This window comes from Heloderma suspectum, chromosome 11, assembly GCF_057233095.1.
Source record: "Heloderma suspectum isolate Gila_16-S chromosome 11, 16-S_ref, whole genome shotgun sequence".
NCBI lineage: Eukaryota > Metazoa > Chordata > Lepidosauria > Squamata > Helodermatidae > Heloderma > Heloderma suspectum.
Window position 1 is genome coordinate 9,342,378 of NC_139468.1, and position 22,097 is coordinate 9,364,474.

Sequence of the window (22,097 nt, forward strand, 5' to 3'; positions counted from 1 at the left end):
GAACTGTACTTGGACAGCCATAATTTAGTTATTTATTTATTGCATTTATATCCCACCTTTTTTCCTCCAAGGAGCCCAAGGTGGGTTACATGGTCCTCCTCCTCTCCATGTTATCCTCACAACAACAACCCTGTGAGGCAGGCTGGGCTGAGAGTCTGTGACTGGCCCAAAATCACCCAGTGAGCTTCCATGGCCGAGTGGGGACTAAAGCCCGGGTCTCCTGACTCCCAGTCCAGCACTCTCGCCACTACGCCACGCTGGCTCTCTTACATTAATATTTGTTGTTTTTATGAATGTTTTATTACCATATTGGTAATATGATGATGTCCTTATTTAAGAACATATGAAGAGCCTTGCTGGATCAGACCAAGGGTCCATCTAGTCCGGCATTCTGTTCACACAGTGGCCAACCAGCTGTCAATCAGGAACCCACAAGCAGGGTATGAGCACAACAGGACCCTCCCACCCATGTTCCCCAGCAACTGGTGTACATGGGCTTACTGTCTCTGATACTGGAGGTAGCACATAGCCATCAGGACTAGTAGCCATCGATAGCCCTCTCCTCCAGGAATTTGTCTAACCCCCTTTTAAAGCCATCCAAATTGATGGCCATTGCTACATCTTGTGGTAGTGAATTCCATAGTTTAACCCTGCACCGTGTGAATAACTCTTCCCACCAAGCAGCTTCATGGGCTGGTCCCAATTGGTATTATATAAGTATCAAATGGAAACCTGTCCTGTCTAAAGTATTTTTACTGATGATTAAAAGAGGACACATGCCCCCATTCTCTGGACCCTGGCATGGGCCTAGGGAGGCTTTAACCATCTCCTCCCCAATGTGGTTCCAATCTGGATTAACTTCCCCAACACCTGTAATTTACTTAAAAAAAACCCCTATTCATGCAACTGCTAGTTGTGTAACTAGTGTCTTGTCTCATTTGGCCCTCATACTCCTACTTTTGACTCTTGGGCCTAGTGTTTTGGAGCAGTGTAACTGGCTGTGACAATATGATTTTAAAACACTTTGAAAACCATCTTTTAAAAATATTCCTCTAAATGTCGAATTTATCTACTGGAGAAACTGGGGCCACCCCATGGGGAAACCCCCCCCACGGAACCACCCTATTCCTCCCCATGCATTTTGCCATTCTTAGGAGCGGCTGCAGCTCCGTAGTGGAGACCTTGCTTTGCATGCAGAAGGTCCTGGGTTCGATCCCCAGCATCTCCCAGTAGGGCTAGGTAAGAATTCTGCCTGAAACCCTGAAGAGCCATGGCTGCCAGTCAGTGCCAGCAATACTGGGCTAAATGGACCAAGAGTATGATTCAGCGTAAGGTAGCTTTCTATGTTCTTATGTACTAATAGACCTGATCCAGATGCCAGGGAAATTTATTGCTGAGTAAATGAAGAGGGTCATACTGAAACCAATGACCATTTGAATGCATTGGTTCCTCCCAAAGGGCCATTGGAACATGCTGAATTTCTGAATGATCATTGTTGTTTATTCACTCAGTCGCTTCCGACTCTTCGTGACTTCATGGACCAGCCCACGCCAGAGCTTCCTGTTGGCCGTCGCCACCCCCAGCTCCCCCAAGGTCGAGTCTGTCACCTCCAGAATATCATCCATCCACCTTGCCCTTAGTCGGCCCCTCTTCCTTTTGCCTTTCACTTTCCCTGGCATCAGCATCTTCTCTAGGGTATCCTGTCTTCTCATTATGCGGCCAAAGTACTTCAGTTTTGCCTTTAATTTTGCCTTTAATGATAATTAGAATGCAATAAATCAAGGATGAATTGTTGATTACAATGGTTTTGGGGGGCTTTCTTCGAAGGGCAAAACAGAAAAGGCATTGACCTTCCAAGTGGCCATTTGGGATAGCATTTCAAGATGACACAAGACTGATTCAGACTACAGTTTGGGGTGGTGAACCTAACGTGATGACAGCGCAGGAAATTTCAATGAACGGTGATGGTTGGCACAAAAGAAACCACTCATGACATTGATATATGGTGATGTGATTATCAGCTGCTTATCTCTGTTTCCATTCGGTGTTCACCCAGGAGAGTGCCCACTTCCTCCATCTCTGGGATACATGACATGAGTGTTTAGCCAATGCATGCTGTGGTCACATGACCATATATCAATGTGATGATCAGTTTCTTTTGCATGGGCAGTCCTTGCCAGTGGAAACCACAATCACAAGCTTTCCTGCACTGTCTTCACACTATGCTCACCACCCCAGAAGGTCTGCTGGTTCTATCTCATGCCATCATGCAATTGGCATATGGTCATTTGATTATCTAATCAGTGCCTAGACACGGAAAGTTTTCATTTCAAAATCTTTGTTTGTCCACAAAAATATTTACTTAGGAAGGAGACACAGCTCACTCAGTAGTAGATCACCTGCTTTGCATGCTGAAGGTCCCAGGTTCAGTCCCTGGCATCTCCAGTTTTGAAAAGGAGTGGAGAAGACCTGTCTGAGCCTAAGTCCTTGGAAAGGCACTGCCAGTCAAAGTATTATGATTATTTATTAAATTATGCAACTCTTCCCACCAGAAAAAGCAGACTTGAAGTAACTTATACATGGGCACACAAACACTGAAATCCATGATGATTGCAACAGGGAAAGCCAAATTGATATAAACCATCATCAGAACAATAATCCAGATAAGAATACACATCATAAAAATAATCTAAAATAATACAAGAACAGGCAAGAAGACTGAGTTAGATGGACAAATAGTGTGACCTGGTATGAGGCAGCTTCCTATGAAGTGCAGGCTCCAGATTTTTTGGGGTTCTTGAGCAAGACATCCTCAATGGATCCCCTCCCTCAATGAGTTGACCTTTTTGCTGCCATAGTCACCAGCTGCTCTTGCTCCTCATCCACTTTCTCATCATGGGTACCACTTGCTTCCTTGACAGGCAGAGAGCCAGGGAGCAAGTCGGCAGTGGCATCTCCTGTTCTTCCTCCTCGCTACCACTGTTGTCTGGGCCAGAGAGAGATGAGCAAGAAGGTTGCATTGGTGAAGAGGAAGAGCAACGCCAGAGGGCTCTTGTCAGTGGGCCCCTTCTGGGGTGTGGGCCCTTAACAAGTGCCCAACCATGCCTACCCTATGCATTTAACCATTTTTGCAAGACTCCATTCTGTTAATCATGGCCACTCCTCTGTGGAAAGTGTTACTGGCATACTCAGAAGGTTCTTTGCAAAGAATATAAGAAATAATCTGAACACTCAGGATGACTAGTATCTGAGTGCTAGTAGTAGCTATTGCGGTGGACACAAGTGGTCCTCAAAATGATGCTATGCTATGTCTGGGGCAATATGGAGCACACAAAACAGTGGCCAGGCCACCCAAGAAAGGGCTTTGCTTTTGTTGCCACCACTGCCACAAAGAGAGGGAGAGAAAGAGTGAGTGAGTGTGAGAAGACACCCACTGCCACTGCTAACGGTGAGTCCCTGCCCCAGTCTTGATGCCAAATTTCATGTTCCCAATAAAACATTCGGAGAAATGGCCTCCTGTTGCCAAGCAGGGAGTTGAATGTCACTGCCCAACCCCAAATTTGGCCAAAAGTACTCATGGGGGAAGTACCCATGGCCAAAAGTACTCATCCAGAAGATGGGTGTGGCCATCTTCTGGATGGGGAGACCACCCATGAATGCCATGCATGTTGAGCTCCTTGGAGGAAGGCTGTCAAAAGACTAATGTCAAAAGAAAAGTAATAAACACTGCAGCACCATCACCACCTGCAATGCATAATGGCAATGGTGCCGCTGGGGTTGGACTTGAAGGCCAAAGTCCATTAGCCCCTGAAATATCCACCCAGAGAGTGGCATGTGATGGGGGAAAGGGAAAGTGTCCATTAGCCCCTGGTCCATCATGGGCATGTCAGGGTTGACTCTATTCCCTGCAGCATCTTCTCTTCTCTTCTCTTCTCTTCTCTTCTCTTCTCTTCTCTTCTCTTCTCTTCTCTTCTCTTCTCCTCTCCTCTCCTCTCCTCTCCTCTCCTCTCCTCTCCTCTCCTCTCCTCTCCTCTCCTCTCCTCTTCTTTAAGTTATAGTCAGGAGGCAGCTGGCGGGGCATCTACATGGTTACAGATGCTCATCGCATTATTTTTGCTTTAAAATGGTGTTTATTCCCAAGCGCATGTATTTAGCATCAGAGCTGCAGAAGCAAACCCTATTTTATTCCCATAGTCACAATGGTGCTGTGATTTAAGTGAGTTTAAAATGCAAAACTGCAGTTGCTCAGAGTATTTCCTTGTTTTTGTTTTCAAATCAGGTTTGGCAAACTGCTTTTATTGTGTTTGCTTGGTTTTAGCTCTAATATAATAGGAATGGAAAAGCACTTGTAAAACACGGCATGGTGCCTGGGGGTGGGTGAGTAAATGTTACCTGTGTGCTTTACAACTGAGTAAAACCCAGGGCTGTCTAAGGATGTCCTCTCCAGTCAGTTCAGAATTTAAAGCTACACCACTATGTGAAGGCAACCATGGAAGCTGGTCTTAGAAGTCCCCTGCCCCCAAATGCTAGGAAACATAGCATTTGTGGGCTGTGGGGCTTCTCTTCTTGGTGGCTAGTGCACTGAATGAGATGCTTCAATTGCAAAGAAGCTCTGTCATTAGTGCCACACGGCACACACTCTTCTGCTTTCACAATATCCTGCTGGAACCATGGCGATATGGAAATAAACAAGTTGGATTCCAAGCTTGAATCGTTGTCGTCTCGGCAACCCCGGAGCCAACTGGAACGCAAGAAGCTGTTTATGTTCCAAAAAAAGGTAGTGGAGGAGGTTGGAGTTTGAGGCGAAAAGAAGCTTACAGAGAATCTGAGTGATTTCTTTGAAATTTGCATCCGTTCCTGGCAGATTGGAAGCACCTCAGCAACAGTATGGATGTCAGAGGCAAATTATTTTTATTTGAAGTAACGATAATAACAATAAGTACGATATCTAGCTCATAGGTTAGCATGATTAGTGGGAGCAGGGCAATTCGGAGGCCAACTGACTTCCCACCTTGCTTAGGATGTTGGTTGTGCAGCAATCAGGGACCCAGCTGGAGGCAGGAGCAATGACTTCTGTTCCCTGGGGGCTGCCCCACATCCACCCCACTGCAAAGGAGATGAGAAACGCATTATTGCGCTTTATTCAGCGCAGGCTGGTGGCTCCGATGTCAGTGGAGTGGTGAATCCGCTCCAGGTTTCAGTCAGAACCAGTCAGAACTCTAAAGGAGCTAGCTGAGGTGCTGAACCCTATCCCCAAAATGGCTTCAGAACCTCAGATTGCTCCTTTAGAGTTCTGAATGAAACCCAGAGTGGATCCACTGCCACACTGACATCGGAGGCTCCAGCCTCCACTGCTTTCATTCCTCTACTAGTGAATGGACCTGGTTTCACAAGGCCTGGAATAACCCTTTGTTTGATACAGTGAAGACTTCTAGCAAACTTACATGGACAGCTGGACACATTGTGCCTGCTCTGTCTGAGTGAAGCCATGCCCACTGGCCCCCATAGGCCTGGCCCCTGCCATGGTGCACCCTGATAGCCCCTGTGGGAGGGGTCTGCCTTCTCCATTCCCCTGGTGGGGCTGCTGTGTGCTAGTTAGGGATGTCTGCCTCTAGTGGCTGAAGGTGTTACTGCAGGCTTCAACCACACAGACACATTAAAATTAATTGTTGCATTTTGAGTACAAAATAAACCTGAGGTGCACACCTCTAGGGGCTTCTAAGTATGCATACCAAGTTTCAGGTGTCTAGGTTTCATGGTGTTGGCATCATGGCACTGACAGATGGATGGACGCGCACACACACACACACACACACACTTTTATTATTATACATTACATTTTTAATTCCACGCTTTGTCTAAGGAGCTGGATTTGGGGAATTCAGCCTTCTTCCATGCTATGGAAATGAGGTTCCTTGTCTAAGTCTTCTCATATACCCCAAGGGGCTCTCAGTTTGCTGACACCACTGTGGTTTTCCTGGGAGTACATTCCAGACAGGTAGAAGTGGGTGTGGGGGAAAGCTTGCTTGCGCTTGGGAATGGATGGGGTGGGGGCTCACTCATACCAGTCTGGGGAACAGGAGGACTCATCTGGGGCCCTGAAGGGCAAGGAACAGTGGTAGCAGTGTTGGAGCCCTCTGGAAGGTGATAAGGTGCAGAAATGTTAGTCCTGCTACGCTAACCAACTTGAGACCTCCGAATCCAAACCCAACATTCTGAACTATCATAGTATGGAATCTTTTGATCCCATAAGGATGTATGAAGAGCCCTGCTGAACCACTCCGATGGTCCATCTAATCCAGCATCCAGGTTCCCAAAGCAGGATGTCCCTGGGAAGCCCATGAGAACTACATGAAATCACCAGACCTCTTCCACTGTTGCTCCCTCAAACTGTTGTTCACAATCATGCTGCCCCTGAACATGGAGGTTCTACTTAGCCATCATGTCTCTCTGCCATTGATGGACCTCTCCTCCTCCTCCTCCAACTGGTCCAATTTCCTATTAAAGACATCTACGCTAAGGTCCATCAACGCAACTCGTGGTACTCAATTCCATAAATTAATTATGGGTGGAATTGGCTGAAACAAGATGTGGTTGTTATCAAACATAAAACTGTTTCCCTATCTCCTCCTGTTTCCTGTTTTTCTTCCTTTCTTTCTCTTTTTGCTTTTCTCTCTCTTGAGGACTGTTTTGACACAGCCAGGCATTTGGTCTGTATTAATTAGTTTAGTGTTTTCTCCTGCTGTTATGGATTATGATGCTGTTTGTCAAGGATTTAGCTGTTATTAATTGCAGTTTATTTTTCTGATATGTGTGTGTGTGTGTGTGTGTGTGTGTTTGCAGTAGCGGGGAGGGTTGTATCCAATGTGAGTCCTATTTAGAGTAAACCCATAGAAATGAATAGACTAATATTCTGTTAGACTAATCCAGCCTTCCCCAACCCAGTGTTCTCCAGATTGTTGGACTACAACTCTCAACATCTCTCAGCCAGCTATGGCTAGGGGGTGCTGGGAGTTGTAGTCCAACACATCTGGAGAGCACCAGGTTGGGGAAGTCTGGACTAACCTATAAAATACAACCATGTATGTGATATGCAGGGATGTTGGAGAAATCCACAATGGAACCAAATGAGTTTGGATCTTCATGAATCTGACTCATGGATTCTGCAGTGGACTGGCATTTCCCCTGTTGGGTGGATTCCATGGACTTGCAGACCAGTTTTCTAACTTTCCCGAATTGGTCATTGAAAAATATGGATTTCTTAAAAAACGGCCAAAACTGTGTATTTCCCCCATAGGCTAAAGCATGAAAATGCACATTTGGGGGAATCAGTGCATTTTCACATGTGCGCATTTGCGCATTTGTTTATTCGCACAAATATGAATTCGCATGAATTCAGAAACAAAAAAATCTGATTCTGTGGATGGGTGGACAGTGGAACGAAAGGCACCTGACAATTCATGAAACACAGCTGAAACAGGTTTTACACAATCCATACATCCCCAGAGATATGTATGTGTATATATCTATACCTATGTATATATCTTGCTGTGAGGTGCCTTGAGGGCCTTGTTCTGAAAAGGTGGGATCGGAATATATCAAACAAACAAATAAATTCAGACCCCTGGATTCACCCCTATTCCCTCACTCCTTATGGTGACCTGCATGTGCTTAAGTTGCTCGAATATCCTTTGCTTTGCTTTTGTTCTCAGGGGCATCAGTGGCACATTAAAGAGGTACCCACTGCAGTGACCCTGGTGACTCCCCAATGGCGACATCCAGATCAAAAGGTAGAGCTCAGAATGCTGCTAGCTGTGCTCCCAATTCCCCTAAGCATCCAGCCAGAGTATCAGCAGGCAACAAAAACTATGCATCAATCAGTGCCAAATTTAAAGGTGAGCTGGGGAGCGGGGGGAGAAAGTGAAGGAGACCAGGAATAGGAGAGTACTCAGCTGCCTCTGAAATGGGATGTATGCCATAGCATCTTAAAAATAGCCCACATGGGGCTACCTGTCTGGCTCTTAGGGATGTTCAAATCAGCAAAACTCAAGCTCACTGAAGAATTCCATCTTGAAGCTCATTCCAACTCAAGTCTGTGCAAGCTTTGTTTTTTTCTTTTCTCATGAAAATCTGTGCATATTTTCATGCATATTTTTTTTCCCAACTGTGTGAATCAACTGTGTGCATTTTTGAAACGTACGCATTCTTCCCACATTGATTAAAATATATTTCTGCACATTTTTCAAAAGTATGCATTTTTTCGTACACATTTTTTTAAAAGTACACACGCTGTCAAAGACACTATTTCTGGTCTGTGCATCACATTGCAAGCTCGGAAATGTATGGACTTCAACTGCAGATTGTGTTCAAGTCCATGTTCAGTCCAGAACGTGCAAACCGGGTAAATCCTGATAAAAAATGAACTGAAACAAATTTCAAATATATTCCTACTGGCTCTCTAGCCTGGTTGGTGTGCTGACTCAAACAGGGGCTTCCAGCAATAAGGCACTGGTGTCCCCAGCACCATACATTACAGGTAACTTAGCATGCACTCTCCTCTTCTAATCTACCCACATAATCCAGGCCAGCTTTATGGCACAGGAGCTCAACAAACCAAGAACACCACCGACTATGTAATGCCTACTTCCCATGTTGTTACAGAAGTTGGACAAGTGAAGGGAGTGACAGAATGTTGGGGAAAAGAAAACAGGGTAAGGGATGGAGGGGGAAGACTAGATAAGGAGAAGAAGCTCAAGTGCGGCTCAAAAGAAGGAGCTGAACTTGAGTAGAGATGGGTGATTTTTCCCACCATCATCACCCAATAAGTCAGATTGACTTGGAAAGTTTAATAAGACTGTCTTAATAAGACAGCTTATTTTCCAAAACTTATCTGACTTTCCCCCTCACTCACACACACATCCATCTCACGGATACACCATACCGCTTCCTCCTTTCCCTTTATATAACGCTTACCTGATTTGGGGTAGCAGCCATGGGGCTCCAGCCATAGGAAGTTGGAAGAAGATGGAACTGATTTACATTTCCCAAAGGCCACCAGGGTCTTTCTTCCTGTTGTGCTATGAGTGTGCCAGAGAGCAGAGGGAGAGACGGAAAGACACACCAGATCTCCTTCCTTCCCTCTTCCTGTGGCTGAGGTGTCACTGTGGTTTCTGTCCCAGCTGGGTAAATCTTGTTTAGTGGAAAGGGAGTTTGGGGGATTGGTGGGGTAGATGGGTGGGTAAAATGGGAATTCTTCTCTGGCTCAGACTTTAATCCAAGCCAGAGAAGAACTGAGGTGCCTCATAATCCTCACTTCCTTTTTAAGGTGAGCATTATGAGCCCTAAAAGGTCATATCCAGGCCCAAGTCTGGCAAGCTTTGCTGGCATCACCTGAAGGAGAAGAAAAAGAAGAGAAATAAAATAGATAGACAAGACATCAGAAAGAAGGGCAAAGCAGACATGAAGATAACAGTGGTTTGGGGTAGGGATGTGTGAATCACAAAACTTATGCTCTTTGAGGTTTTTCGAATTCTCCCTTGAAGCTCGTTCAAACTTGTGTCATTTTCTTTTTGCATAAATATTTGTGCACATTTTCATGCACATTTTCCCAAATGTATGCATCAATTGTGCACATTTTTGAAATGTACACATTTTCCCCATTGATTAAAGCAAGTTTGTGCACATTTTTTGAAAAGTACACATTTTTTTCATGCACAATTTTCAAATGCATTTTCTTTTTGTTCTGCAAATTGCATTGCAAGCTTGGAGATGAACAGACTTTGACTACATATTGCTTTAAGGTCTGTGTTGAGTTCCAGGAGTTGTGAACTGGATAAATTCTGGTCAAAAATGAACTGAAATGAGTTTCTCATACACCTCCAGTTTGAGGTTGGGTCATTTTGTGGCAGTTGTTTGTCCATTCTTATAATGGTTAATTAATTGATCATGTTAACTGTATTTATTTATTTACAATATTTATATACTGCTCCACATCAAAGGTTTTGGAACAGCGAACAACAAGATAAAAGAATAAAACACCATATTAAAACAATTAAAACATTTAAAAAGGAACAAATTCTGAACTTAATAAACCACAGCAGGTCACTCAAGGAAGGCCTCTCGAAATAACAATGTCTCCAGCAGGCACTGAAAGCAGTGTATAAGGTGAAGAAATATTGTCCATATTCATTAGACTCTTGACTGATTGCCCATCTGCCTCTCCACATCCATTGTTGTGAACTGTGTTCTTTACACCTGCAGAGTAGAGGAGCTCCAGATGACCAGTGGAAAAGCATCCAGCTGCTTGCCAACACTTCTTCATGGCACCTGTTCAAATAAATGCATGGAAAGGGGGAAAATTCCTCACCAGATGGTTTGCTGCTTAAAGCCAGCAATGGAATTGCTTAACCAGATGGTGGACACAAACAAGAGGCAACAGCTATACCATGCCATCTTGCTGTACATGTGGATCGTTACTGTGACCCAACATGGCAGCTCATGCTCTGTTTACATTAATGCCCAGGGAGGTCATGTGCCATCTTGTACAGGACAGTCCTCTAGTTGAAGGCATCCTCTATTGGAAGGACTGTCCTGTTCAAGTCCTATTTAAAGATAAAGAGCCACCAAAGGAAGAGCTGGGCCTTGAAGTTGCCCATCAGCATCACCTGGGATTCTGGGAAGCAGAATGAGCAAGGCACAGAGGTCACCTGGCCACCGTCTTCCACATTATGTTGAGATGTGCTGTATTTCTTTTTAAATTATAGCTACCAATGTCTAAATTTGCATGCAAAATTTACACAAATTGTTCTCCTCTTTTGTACTCTTTTTGTGATGATGCATTCCCTCTTTTTTGGAGATTCAAAAGTGGCCATCCTACTGCTGGTTTTCCGGCCTACGTTTTCATTTGCAGTTTGTGGTTCTCATTGTCTTGCAGGGCCTGGACCCGGGAAGTATGGCAGGCAGCCTTGCACTGGTATTAGGGATCATGACTTCACCAAGTATGCTGAGCCAGCCTACTCGATGCGGGTGAAATCCAAAGAAAGATGTAAGGGGACAAAGAAAGCAAGCAATACAGGCTCTGGGTTGTGCAGACATGTGTAGGTAGCCATTGTCAGCTGACATCAATTAAAAGTGGTGTCAAGGGGGTGAAGCTGGCTACACAACTTTGAGGTCAACTAAAATTGGGTGGGTGCACCCTTGGAAAAAGGAGGGACAATCTGTATTTTTGGGATCCACTGTATTTCTGGGGCCAAAATGGCTGTGACGTGATAGAGCCATTATCACCCCCCCCCCCCGATTTTCTTAAATTGTAGAGCACCTGTGGAAGGCCTCCATTTTGACTGGAGCAATGACACTGGTGGTGGTGGTTTCATTTCATTTTGTTATCCAGAGCCCCAGTATTGGTGCCTGTGTTTTTCATGTTATGAAGCTCTGAATAACCAAACCAAACCAAACCAAACCAAACCACCACCACCAACAACAACAACACCTGCCTTTGGTTTAAAAGACCCTCCCCCCTCAACCCCCCAACAGCTAATCAGATAAGTAAAACATAACAAGAAGTCAAAATACATTACACAAATATCAACAGCGGAACCAATGACCTAGGGAGGTGGTGGGCTCTGGCGCATTGCATTGGAGGCATTCAAGATGAGGCTGGACAGCCACCTGCTGGGGATGCTCTGACTTGGATTCCTGCACTGAGCAGGGGGTTGGATTCGATGGTCTCATAGGCCCCTTCCAACCCTACTATTCTATGGTTCTATGAGAACTAAACCAGAGTAATTTATCATCCTACCAGACCTGCACCCAATACTTCATAAGGAAGTCAGGTCTTAACAACATGACATAAGGCCATAAATGATGGGGCCAGACTATGATGCTGTGTTTGAAAAGGACTTCTCTCCTGTATACCTCCCACATTATCTCAGATGGCAGGGGGACATGGAGAAGGACCTTTGATAGTGATCTAAATATTCAGGTGTGTGTGTGTGTGTGTGTGTGTGTGTGTATGGGTAAAGATATCCTGGTCTCAGATCATTTAGGGAAGGGGTGCATAACCCACATCTCCCCAAGCCCTCTTGTGCAACCCCCAGTGCCAGCTCCAGTTTTCTGTGGGCTCTTGGGCAAGGCACCCTCCCTCAGTGAGTCTCCCTTCTCATCACCATTGTGACTCACTGCTCCTCCTCCTTCTCCTCCTCCTCCTCCTCCTCATTGCTTCCACTTGCTTGCTTGACAGGCAGAGAGCCAGTGAGCAAGTGGGCAGTGGCATACGCTGCTGCTCCTTCTCACCACCACCATTGTTAGGACCAGAGTGAAACACATGTGAACAAGCAGGTTACAATGGTGAAGAGGAGAGGCAAATCCAGGGGGCTGTTATCAGTGGGCCCCGACTGGGCTGTGAGCCCTGGGCAGGTGCCCAACCATGCCTACCCTTCATGCCAGCCCTGGTGACCCCCAAAACACCAATGGTAATCCACAGCTCACCTCTATCTCTTTTCAATGATGATGATGATGATGACGACGCTCTAGAAATGGAGGTTCTATGGCAGGAACTACTGATCTTCTAGGAAGATGCTCTAGGAGTCAAACATCTATGGATGGAATCATAGAGCTTTGTGAGAGCTGCTTGCAGAGCAGGTTTTTTAAAAGTAAGAAAACAATGGAGCAGTGAGGGCTGGGAAAGGCTAGGGAAACATGTGTATGTGTGTATAGGGGGAAGAATGTGTGTGTGGGGTGTGTGTTTGTGACCAGATGTGGGTCTCAGAAGGAAAGAGGTTGTGCACCTCTGATTAAGGGCCTTAAACGTTAAATTGAGAAGTATGAATTTTGGCTCAGAAAGAAGTTAACCCGGATGTTGCTAAGGTATCAGTGACTGTGGTCAGGTCTGTATTGTCCCGGAGAAGCCTAATGGGCAAATCAGCCTAAACTCGTAAAAGGTGCATTACTGTGGAATGTGTCGCTAGTCTCAAAGTGGGGGACCCGCAGTTGATCTTGGTGATCAGAGACGGCCGAGTAGAGTACTCATTCACTGCAAGCATGGTCAATCATCCAGGATGCCGCATCACACCTCATATGGACAATTCTTCTTCTTTCACTTGCAAGTGATCACAACTGTGGAGAGTCCTGGGCCCTGCTATTATGTGGATCCAAGCCTTTCGCATGTTGGAATATGGAAGCCAGTATCATTTCTCATGCCACAGGAGAGGAAGAGCACAAGTAAGTGTGGGGCTGGGTTTGCTATTGTTGTAGATCCATTTGGTGGACAAGCTGGGGCCAGACTGATGGTATGGAGCAAAAGTGAAAAATAGCCTACAGAACTTGGGGATTAAAATCTGCCTTTCCCAGCTCATGAAAAAGAGAGAAGACTTGCTGATCACCCCCCCCCCTTAAATTATTTCTGTATGGGAAGGGGCTTCCCTTATAGGCATTGCCTTGCCTTCTTTTAATTGTTGTATTATCGTATTGTTTGATCCATCCAGTCCAGTCCAGTACTGTTGACTCTGACTGGCAGCAATGGCTCTCCGGGGATTCAAGCAGGAGTTTTTCCAGGAGATGCCAGGGATTGGTCCTGGGACCTTCTACATGCAAAGCAGGGGCTCTACCACTGAGCTATGGCCCCTTCCCAGGAAGTTCTGGTGCTGGGCTGAGTTCCTATTCCCCAGGCTAAAGGGTGGACCTGCACCTGCTCTTTAGATTAGAGTGTGAGGGAGACTAATCTTGAGTGATGGTCCTTCCATTTCTGGTCATCTCCTCTAAGTGGTATATTGTCTCTAGACCATCCTAAGGGATGGCAAACTTCTCACACTATGGCTAAAATAGTGAGGTTGTTGCTAGGCTTTGGAATGGATATTTTTTAATGACACCCTCACCCACCTACTCACAGTTTGGCAATAACAAGCAGTTAGTAAAGACACATAATAATAGCAAGAACTTGGAGTCCTAATGCAATCTGCACTGGGCATTTCCTGTTGGTGCAAACTGCACTTAGTGCAATCTGTACTTGGAATTAAGATATAATGAAGGTCCAAGGAACAGCCCTCCACTTCATGCCTCCCCCAAACCTGTCACGCAGTTTTGGGGAAAGGGAAGGCAGTGGGGAGAGAATTTGGCTGGTGGGGACCATCAGTTCTGGAGTGTGGAGGGAAGTGTTTGGAATGGGCCAGATCATAAGAACATAGTAAGATTCCTGCTGGATCAGACCAAGGGTCCATCTAGTCCAGTATTCTGTTCGCACAGTGGCCAACCAGCTGCCCACAGGAAACCCACAAGGAGGAAATGAGTGCAACAGCACCCTCCCACCCATGTTCCCCAGCAACTGGGGTACATAGGCATACTGCCTCTGACACTGGAGGTAACATATAGCCATTGGGACTAGTAGCCATTGATAGCCTTCTCCTCCAGGAATTTGTCCAATCCCCTTTTAAAGCCCCAAGTTGGTGGCCATCACTATGTCTCATAGAAATTCCAAGATTACAGAAAGCTCTCAGAAACATTTTTTCCCTTCCTCAGAATTCTCTGAAAAAGCTCAGGAAGGGCTAGCCCATTCTGAATAGAGATGGTGGCAGGGGTAAAGCTTGCTGCTAAAGCTGCCTCCTCCAACCTAGTGACCCCAAAATGTGTTAGACTACAACTCCCAGCATCCCCCAGCCAGCATGTATTGTTGTACATGACATTGGGAAGGCACCAGTATGGTGAAGAGGGCCCGAAACGATTTCTCACCATCAGATCAAAAAGCAAGCACAGCACAGCGTTAGCATTTTCTTCACAGCAACCGGGCAGTTCTTCACACAGAGCTGTGGGGTATTCTAAATTCAATCGGAAGGGAAAGAGACAGCAGGTGTCAGGAGCTGACTCGTTATGGTCAATCAAGCTGGAATGTCTCATGATCTTCCTGAAACCGAAGGATCTTAAGTTCTTGATGGTGTGATTGCCTGAATGAAGAGACAGTAAAGCCACTGAAATAACATCAGGGAAAACAAGAGGGTTATGTAGCTTTAGAGCCATAATCTAGTAAGTGCCCGGGAGGCTACGTATGGAATTAACGCTAAGAGACAGTGAATTACAAGTGAAGATGTCATTGAGGAGTTTAATGGCGGCCTGCTCTAACTCTGCAGGTGAGACAATCAGTGCTAAAGACTGCTAGGAAGGGTGACAAGAGAATACCAATGTGAATAAGAATCCCCCCCCCACTTTTTGCAGCATGTGGGCAGTGTCGGGGAGTGTGGCCTGTGGTGGTTCTTGGGGGGGGGGAATTGGCCCCAAACTTACCCACCCCTGCTGTTCTGGGACACTCCCCCCTCCCTTGTATTTCAAGTGTGTGTGTGTACTGACTGTGATGAGCAATGAACAAGGGAAAGGAACTTTGCACATTCTCAGGCAATGTTTACAAGTTTGCACATGCCAAGGCTAAAGTGTCGCATTGAAAACCGCATCTGGGACTTCTTAGGGTTCCCTGGAATGAATTAAGCCTGGAGAGGCTAATGACTGAACCTAGGACTTCATGCCTGCAAAGTATGTGCTCTGCCATGGAGCCAATATTTGGGACATGTTACCATTGGCAGTGATGTGGAAGCATTGCACAGGCATTTGGGGTCCGTGCACATGCATTTACATCCAAGTGCACTGGAATCAAGGTGCGTCCACATCGAGCAGCACCATTTACCCCCTGGTAAATAGGGACCCTTGGTGCACATGACAGGCGTTCCCTCTACATAGGCCCTACACATAAGCATGAACATCTTCCCAGTGTCATTATAACAGGCAGTTAACAAGGTCACATATAAATACATGATCATTGGCCAACACCAATACAAGCCAACTACTTTGAAGCGATTCTGGTCTGTCTAGATCCGCTTGTCTCAAGAGTTCAAGATACGCAGAGCTTACTCCTGCTTTACTACAGGTTTACTCATAAAACTGAAATGAGACATTTTGAGGTAGACACTGGTCCAGTCTCACCATTTGTGGTTGGTATCAGCTGCCCATTCAATTTGTTGTTGTTGTTCAGTCGTTCAGTCGTGTCCGACTCTTCGTGACCCCATGGACCATAGCACGCCAGGCCTTCCTGTCCTGCGCTCTCTCCCGGAGCGTGCTCAAGTTCATATTCATTGCATCGGTGATGTTATCTAGCCATCTCATCCTCTGCCGTCCCCTTCTCTTGCCTTCGATCTTTCCCAGCATCCGGGTCTTGTCCGTTCAATGCCTGCTGGTAAAAAGGTGTGCAGATGAGAACTTGTGTGAGCCTCTAAGACAGGGGTCAGGAACCAGCGGTTCTCCAGATGTTTTTGGACTCCAACTCCCATCAGCACCAGCCAGCATGGCTAATGGCTAGGTATTATGGAAGTAGTAGTTTGATACCTGGAGAGCCACAAGTTCTCCAACCCAAGCTCCAAGAGGAGGACAAGGAGCTGCAATCCTGATGCATATAATCTTGTTCCTTCAACTCATGTTGGGCATGCTGCATCCACTCTCAGATTCCTTCCCATGAGAAGAGTGAATTGGAACATAGGGGCATATGCCTTATACTGAGTCAGATCATCGGTCCATCTAGCCCAGTATTGTCAACACTGATTGGCAGCAGCTCTCCAGGGTTTCAGCAGGAGTTTTTCCTGCCCAACCTGGAGATGCCGGGGATCGAAACTGGGACCTTCTGCATCCAAAGTAGGTGCTCTACCACTGGACGTCTCCAGGTCCCCAGAATTTCCAGGTTGGACTGAGAAAGACCTCTGCCTGAACACCCAGAATGCTGCTGCCAGCCAGCGTAGATCATATGCAGCTAGATGGCCCAGTGGTCTGGCACAGTATGACACAGCTGCCTATGTGAATACCTATCCTGGTTAATATCTTGAATTGTTGCATTTCTGTCCTGCTTGTAGATTTCCCACAGGCAGCTGGTTGGCCACTGTGTGAAAAGAATGTTGGACTAGATGGACCCTTGGTCTGATCCAGCAGGGCTTTATGATTTTATGAACTGCATAGACTTATCTGCCCCATGTTTTTATCACCAAAGCACCTTAAAGGCAGCTACCAGGATATTCAGTGTAGTTCTGAGCTGAAAATTTCTCCCACATTGTTTTTACCATCCTCATTCAATTTGATAGAAAAGAAACTGCTTTCAAAAAGAAATTCAAAGGAGAGCAAGATTTCAGAGAAATTTTCAGTGTTGGATTCAGGATTGTTGTGCTTACCTTACTTATGAGGTGGCTGAGGAGTGTGTGTGTCCTATCTTTCATTGTACTATTATCTTTCCAGCAGCCTGTAGCCTCCTCAGCTTCCCACACTTCAGTTAAAGGCTGGGGGAAGACATCATGAGGTCATTCTCCCATAGGGCTTTTTCAGATCAGGAGGTGCAGGCAGCCTGGGAGGCTGCAGATCAATGGATGGATGTGGAATAGGAAGGGCAAAACCCCCAGCACCCTCAGCCACCTTGCAGTGATTAGTTAAGCTTAAAAAAACTACCCAAAGAAATTCAAAATAAATTATAAAATGTCCCGAGAATGAGGCAGAAAAATGGAAGCCTATTTTATGGGGGAAGAAAACTTTCAGGAAATTGGAGGCCAGATTTTGGCACAGCACTAGCTCCACCTTTTCTTAGACACAACACTATTCCCCTCACACCTGCATTGTGGAGGATGCAAAATGGGGCCCAGGCTGCCAACACAGATGATTTTGTTGCCACTTACGGTGGTAGCACAAAAAACCAAGGAGAAAAATGCTGTGCTGCAACCCCTGCCAATGGTGAGTCCTACCTGTGAGAAACTGTTGAGAATGTCTCCCCCGCCTGGAGAAATTTGGTGAAATTGTCCTCCCAATTTCTCTGCCCCAAAATGGGGTGGAGAATTTTACAAGGCAATTTGTGCACAGCTCTAGTTGAACGCCTTTACAAGACAGAAGTTTCTAAAGGCCTCTTGTTCTATATCTGCACTCCTTGCTAGAGGCTGATAGATGCATTTCCCAAAGTCACGATGGGATAAGCAGGCCTTTGCTGCCAAGGATAGCCCTTGTAAAAAGTGATCCCTTTTCAATGCTGCTTCTGCTCAGTTTGACCCAGAGATGAAGAAGCTAGAGGCACTGTTAGGAAAGCTAAACTGTTCCTCAGGAGCTACCATGACTTTCTGGTGGAAATGGAAATGAGGCACAAGGACCTTTTCAGGTGAAGAGGCAATCTTCTCAAAGGTGCAGGAGGAGCCCAGGTTGTGGTGGTGATGGGGAGAGGGATCAGTGCCCTATGGAAAAGGAAGGGGCCAGAAGGGAGAGGTGGATGAGATGCCTGGGGAATGGTTTGCAATTTCATTGGAGAAGCATTGATGGAGCTCACCATGCAGGGGCAGGCAGATGGCAGATTGGGTTGCAACGGGCTGACTTCTGGTTGATATGTAGTAGACTCCCAACAGTTCAATGATAGCAAATAAAATAGCAAGGATTTTGTTTCTGTTTTGAATACAAAGCTCAGCATGGCTGGTCTTGTGCAAATGTCTTCTCTTGTAGCCTCAGCGTTCCTCATTTGTAAATTAGGTCTACTGATGGCCTTTTACCAGATCTCTGAGGGCCACTTTTGTGTTAGAATCCCTGACCTGTCATAACCTCGATATCGGTTGTAGCAGGAGCGTGATCCCAGTGTCAGTGTCAGAGGGTGCGGCAGGTGGTTGGCTCCTCCCTCTGAGCCATGATTTTGAAACTGGCGCAACCCCCGATCCACCATTTTAGACCTGGCTATGGTTGGTGAACCTCTTGGCGACATTGGCTGGTGATCAGCTTGGGGGATGTCCCATGGCCAATGTTTGGGCAGGCTCTGTGCCTGCCATGCTAAATTCCCATATCCAGGCACTCCACATTCTGCTGCAAGACAGCCTATTTCAGTATAAATTATGCAAATTGAGCAAATTGGCTGAATGTCTGCTATTTTAGCATAATTCTGAATCCTTTACTGCTCTGTGTAATTTTATCCTGGTTTTGCTAGTACGAGGGAAAGGCAAAGAGCTCTGTAGAATGCCGAAGCTCTGCACCCACCCCTCCAACACTGGCCAAGTTATCCATCAACCCCTTCGGCTTCTGAGATGGCAATATTTTATCTATTTAAAATATTGATAGCCCAGCCCAGACAGGACCCCCGAGGCTGCTGCTGACAACCACGATTTAAATTCAAAATGAAACATAGCATCAGAATATCACATTTGAACCCGTCCCTTCGCATCTGAGCAGAATTAGAAACTAGTTTTTTAAAGAAAGAAACGAAAAGTGGAGGCTCACAGGAAGGCGGGTTCTATGCCTGCTTAGGAACATAGGATCTTTCTAAGCTACCTTAAACTGACTCAGACCCTGGGTCCATCTACTCAGTATTGTTGATGCTGACCGGCAGCAATGGCTGTCCAGGGTTTCAGGCAGGCATTTTTCCTTCCTTACCTGGAGATGTCAGGGATCAAATCTGGGACCTTCTGCGTGCAGTGCAGGTGCTCTGCCATTGAGCTAGTTCCACGTTCGGTTTCCCTTCCCCTGTGATCCTGAAGAACGGTGGCCTATCCACAGTGCTATCCACACGTTACACTCATCACAGGACAGAGAGAAGTGCCGAGTGGGGAGTGTCACTCTCCATCTACTCTTGGCTTGCAGATATATTTCCAACGCCGGCACCAAACGAGTATTACGTGGAGAAGATGCATCCCCTAGAAGAGCCCAACGCACCAGCATATACCATAGGCGTCCGAACACGCTACTGGGAGAGCAACCCATACCCAGCACCCAACAGCTACACCCTTCCAGGGACACTGGGTCCCAGATTACCTGTCAAGGCGTCTGCTCCCTGCCTCTCCATGGCTTCCAGTGCATCCATATGGAGCTATGCCAAAGACCTGGTGAGAGGCCCCGGCCCAGCCATGTACACCATACCAGAGCCAGATATTTACTTGCCCCATCAACCTGCCTACAGCATATCCCAAAGGTTCAATCCCTCCAGCAAGGACTATATGCCAGGCCCTCCTGACTACAACGCTGAGCAGGTCACTGCCCACAAATCCAGGGCCCCGCGTTTCAGCCTGGGGATTCGCCACTCCGAATATGCTCATGGCACTCCGCCGGCTTGCATCGTCAAAGAGTGAGAGTTGTCCCATGTGATTTAGAGGTGATTTGCCCTTTAGAGAGACCCACCTCCCAAAGGTCTCATCCTATCACAGCATCAGCAACCAGCGGCAGAGAGCTCATTTTGATTTGAAGTCCACCCATGATCCTATGGAGATATTTCTATGAGTTTTGGGAAGGTTTAGGCACTGCTAAAGTTGGTCAACAGATGCTTTGGAAGCTCTTGGCTTTTAAAAGACCTGCTTTGTAAGATTGTAGGTCTACGCTAGTTCTGGGGCAAGATCCTTTCTCTGTTCTTCCTCACACTTCAGGTGTACCTTGCTGGTATTTTAGCTTTCAGGGAAATGGCTGGCACAAAGTACATTCATTCCTCCCATTCACTTCCTGTTGGAGAAGATTCCTGAAGTGAAGAAGGTTGAAAGGTTCAGTTTTGCTGGCACTTGTACAATAAATAATAATTTATAAATAGATTTATATTTTTTTCAATCTATAAATTAATAAACTGGATGTGGTACTGGTGGTTATTTGTTTTGTTTTGGACTGCTGTATCATTTGCATCACATTGTCCACATATCGGTTGATCTATAAATAATAAAACCCTAATGATTTTACAAAGCTGCAGAAGTAATCCTGTGCCTTGCTGGTACTTACCTATCCCCACTGTGAATGAAACAGTTTGTCTGGGTGACAAGGGACTTATTACATCCAGTCAGGGCCCAAACTGGGATTTTTGTGAATATGGGGTGAATGCAGCTCTTGCAAGTGCTCTGTTATGCACTCAATCCACCCAAATGTCTATAAAGGGGAGCCGAGCAGATGGAGCGTATGATTTAGGGGGTGGGGTCACCTTATTTAAGTAGTTTTGTGTAGTGCTGTGCTGAAAATTTCTCCCACATTTTTTTCATCCATTCTCATTCCATTTGATAGAAAAGAAATTGCTCTCGAAAAGAAATTCGATGGTGAAGAAATTTCAGAGAAATTCTCATGGGTTGGCTTTGAGGTTGTCGTGCCTACCTTACGCAGAAAGTGGCCAAGGAGCGTGTGTGTGAGTGCTCTGTCTTTCATCTCCCTGGTAGCCTGTAGCCTCCTCAGCTTCCTACCCTTCAATTAAAGCCCAGGGTAGGGATGGCGGAGAAATCCACCACAGACTCCAATGAGTCTGTGGCCCCTGGAGTCCGTGGCGGAATGGACTACCCCCCTGCCACCTCACGGAATCCCCCCAGGATGGACCCTACCTGGTCGTCAGCAGGTCTGGTCTGTCCAGCTGCCCTTCACCGTCTGCTGCTGCTTCTCTTCGGATGCAAATGGCGTCCAGCATAGCAGATGCCATTTGTGTCCCTGCCTTTTGCCGTGATAGGCTACATAAATCTTTATGTAGCCTATCATGGCAAAAGGCAGGGACGCAAATGGTGTCTGCTACGCCATTTGCACCCCTGCTCTTTGCTACATAAAAAAGATTTACGTAGCCTCTTACGGCAAAGAGCAGGGGAGCAAATGGCATAGCGGGCGCCACGGTGTAGCCGTGATAGGCTACGTAAAGATTTACATAACCTATCATGGCAAAAGTCAAGGGACACAAATGGCATTGGCTACGCTGGATGCCATTTGCATTTGAAGACTGGCTGTGGCCAGAAGTCAGGCAGTGGCTGGCCCTGGCCGGCAGCTCCGTAGACTCGCCACAGGGTGGAGCTGGCTGGGGAGGATTCCGGCGGGAGGGACGGATCGCCTCCCCCCCACCGCAGACGCCCCCACCCGGAACAATGTAAGGGATTCGTACATCCCTAGCCCAGGGGAAGGGATCATGGAGTAATTCTTCCTGTGGGGTCTTTTCAGCTCTGGAAGTGCAGGCAGCCTGGGAGGCTAGCAGTGATGAGGTAAGTTCAAAGACACCACAAAAATGAATTATAACCCCCCCGCCCAAGAATGAGGTAGAACAATGGAAGACTCTTTCATGGGGGAGGAAAGCTTTAAGGAGCTAGACACAACACTGCCCTCCCACACACCTGCATTCTGGACGATGC

General features: G+C 46.4%; 1 protein-coding gene across 1 annotated transcript; it reads left to right on the plus strand.

Annotated features, from left to right (window-relative positions):
* Positions 1-1,296: 1,296 nt before the first annotated feature.
* CIMAP1C (ciliary microtubule associated protein 1C) lies at positions 1,297-20,539 on the plus strand. The gene is made up of 5 exons (XM_084816405.1): positions 1,297-1,333; positions 7,713-7,895; positions 10,934-11,044; positions 13,105-13,218; positions 19,612-20,539. The coding sequence occupies exons 2-5, from the start codon at positions 7,769-7,771 to the stop codon at positions 20,094-20,096; spliced, it is 837 nt and encodes a 278-aa protein (XP_084672531.1). The 5' UTR covers positions 1,297-1,333; positions 7,713-7,768; the 3' UTR covers positions 20,097-20,539.
* Positions 20,540-22,097: the final 1,558 nt, after the last annotated feature.

What these genes read in the sequence shown, in the direction of transcription:
- CIMAP1C (XM_084816405.1), top strand. Translation starts at nt 7,769, where the DNA reads ATGGCGACATCCAGATCAAAAGGTAGAGCTCAGAATGCTGCTAGCTGT. An exon ending in GGTGAAATCCAAAGAAAGAT is followed by an intron (nt 11,045 to 13,104) that starts GTAAGGGGACAA and finishes TTCACTTGCAAG; the next exon opens with TGATCACAACTGTGGAGAGT. An exon ending in ACAGGAGAGGAAGAGCACAA is followed by an intron (nt 13,219 to 19,611) that starts GTAAGTGTGGGG and finishes CTTGGCTTGCAG; the next exon opens with ATATATTTCCAACGCCGGCA.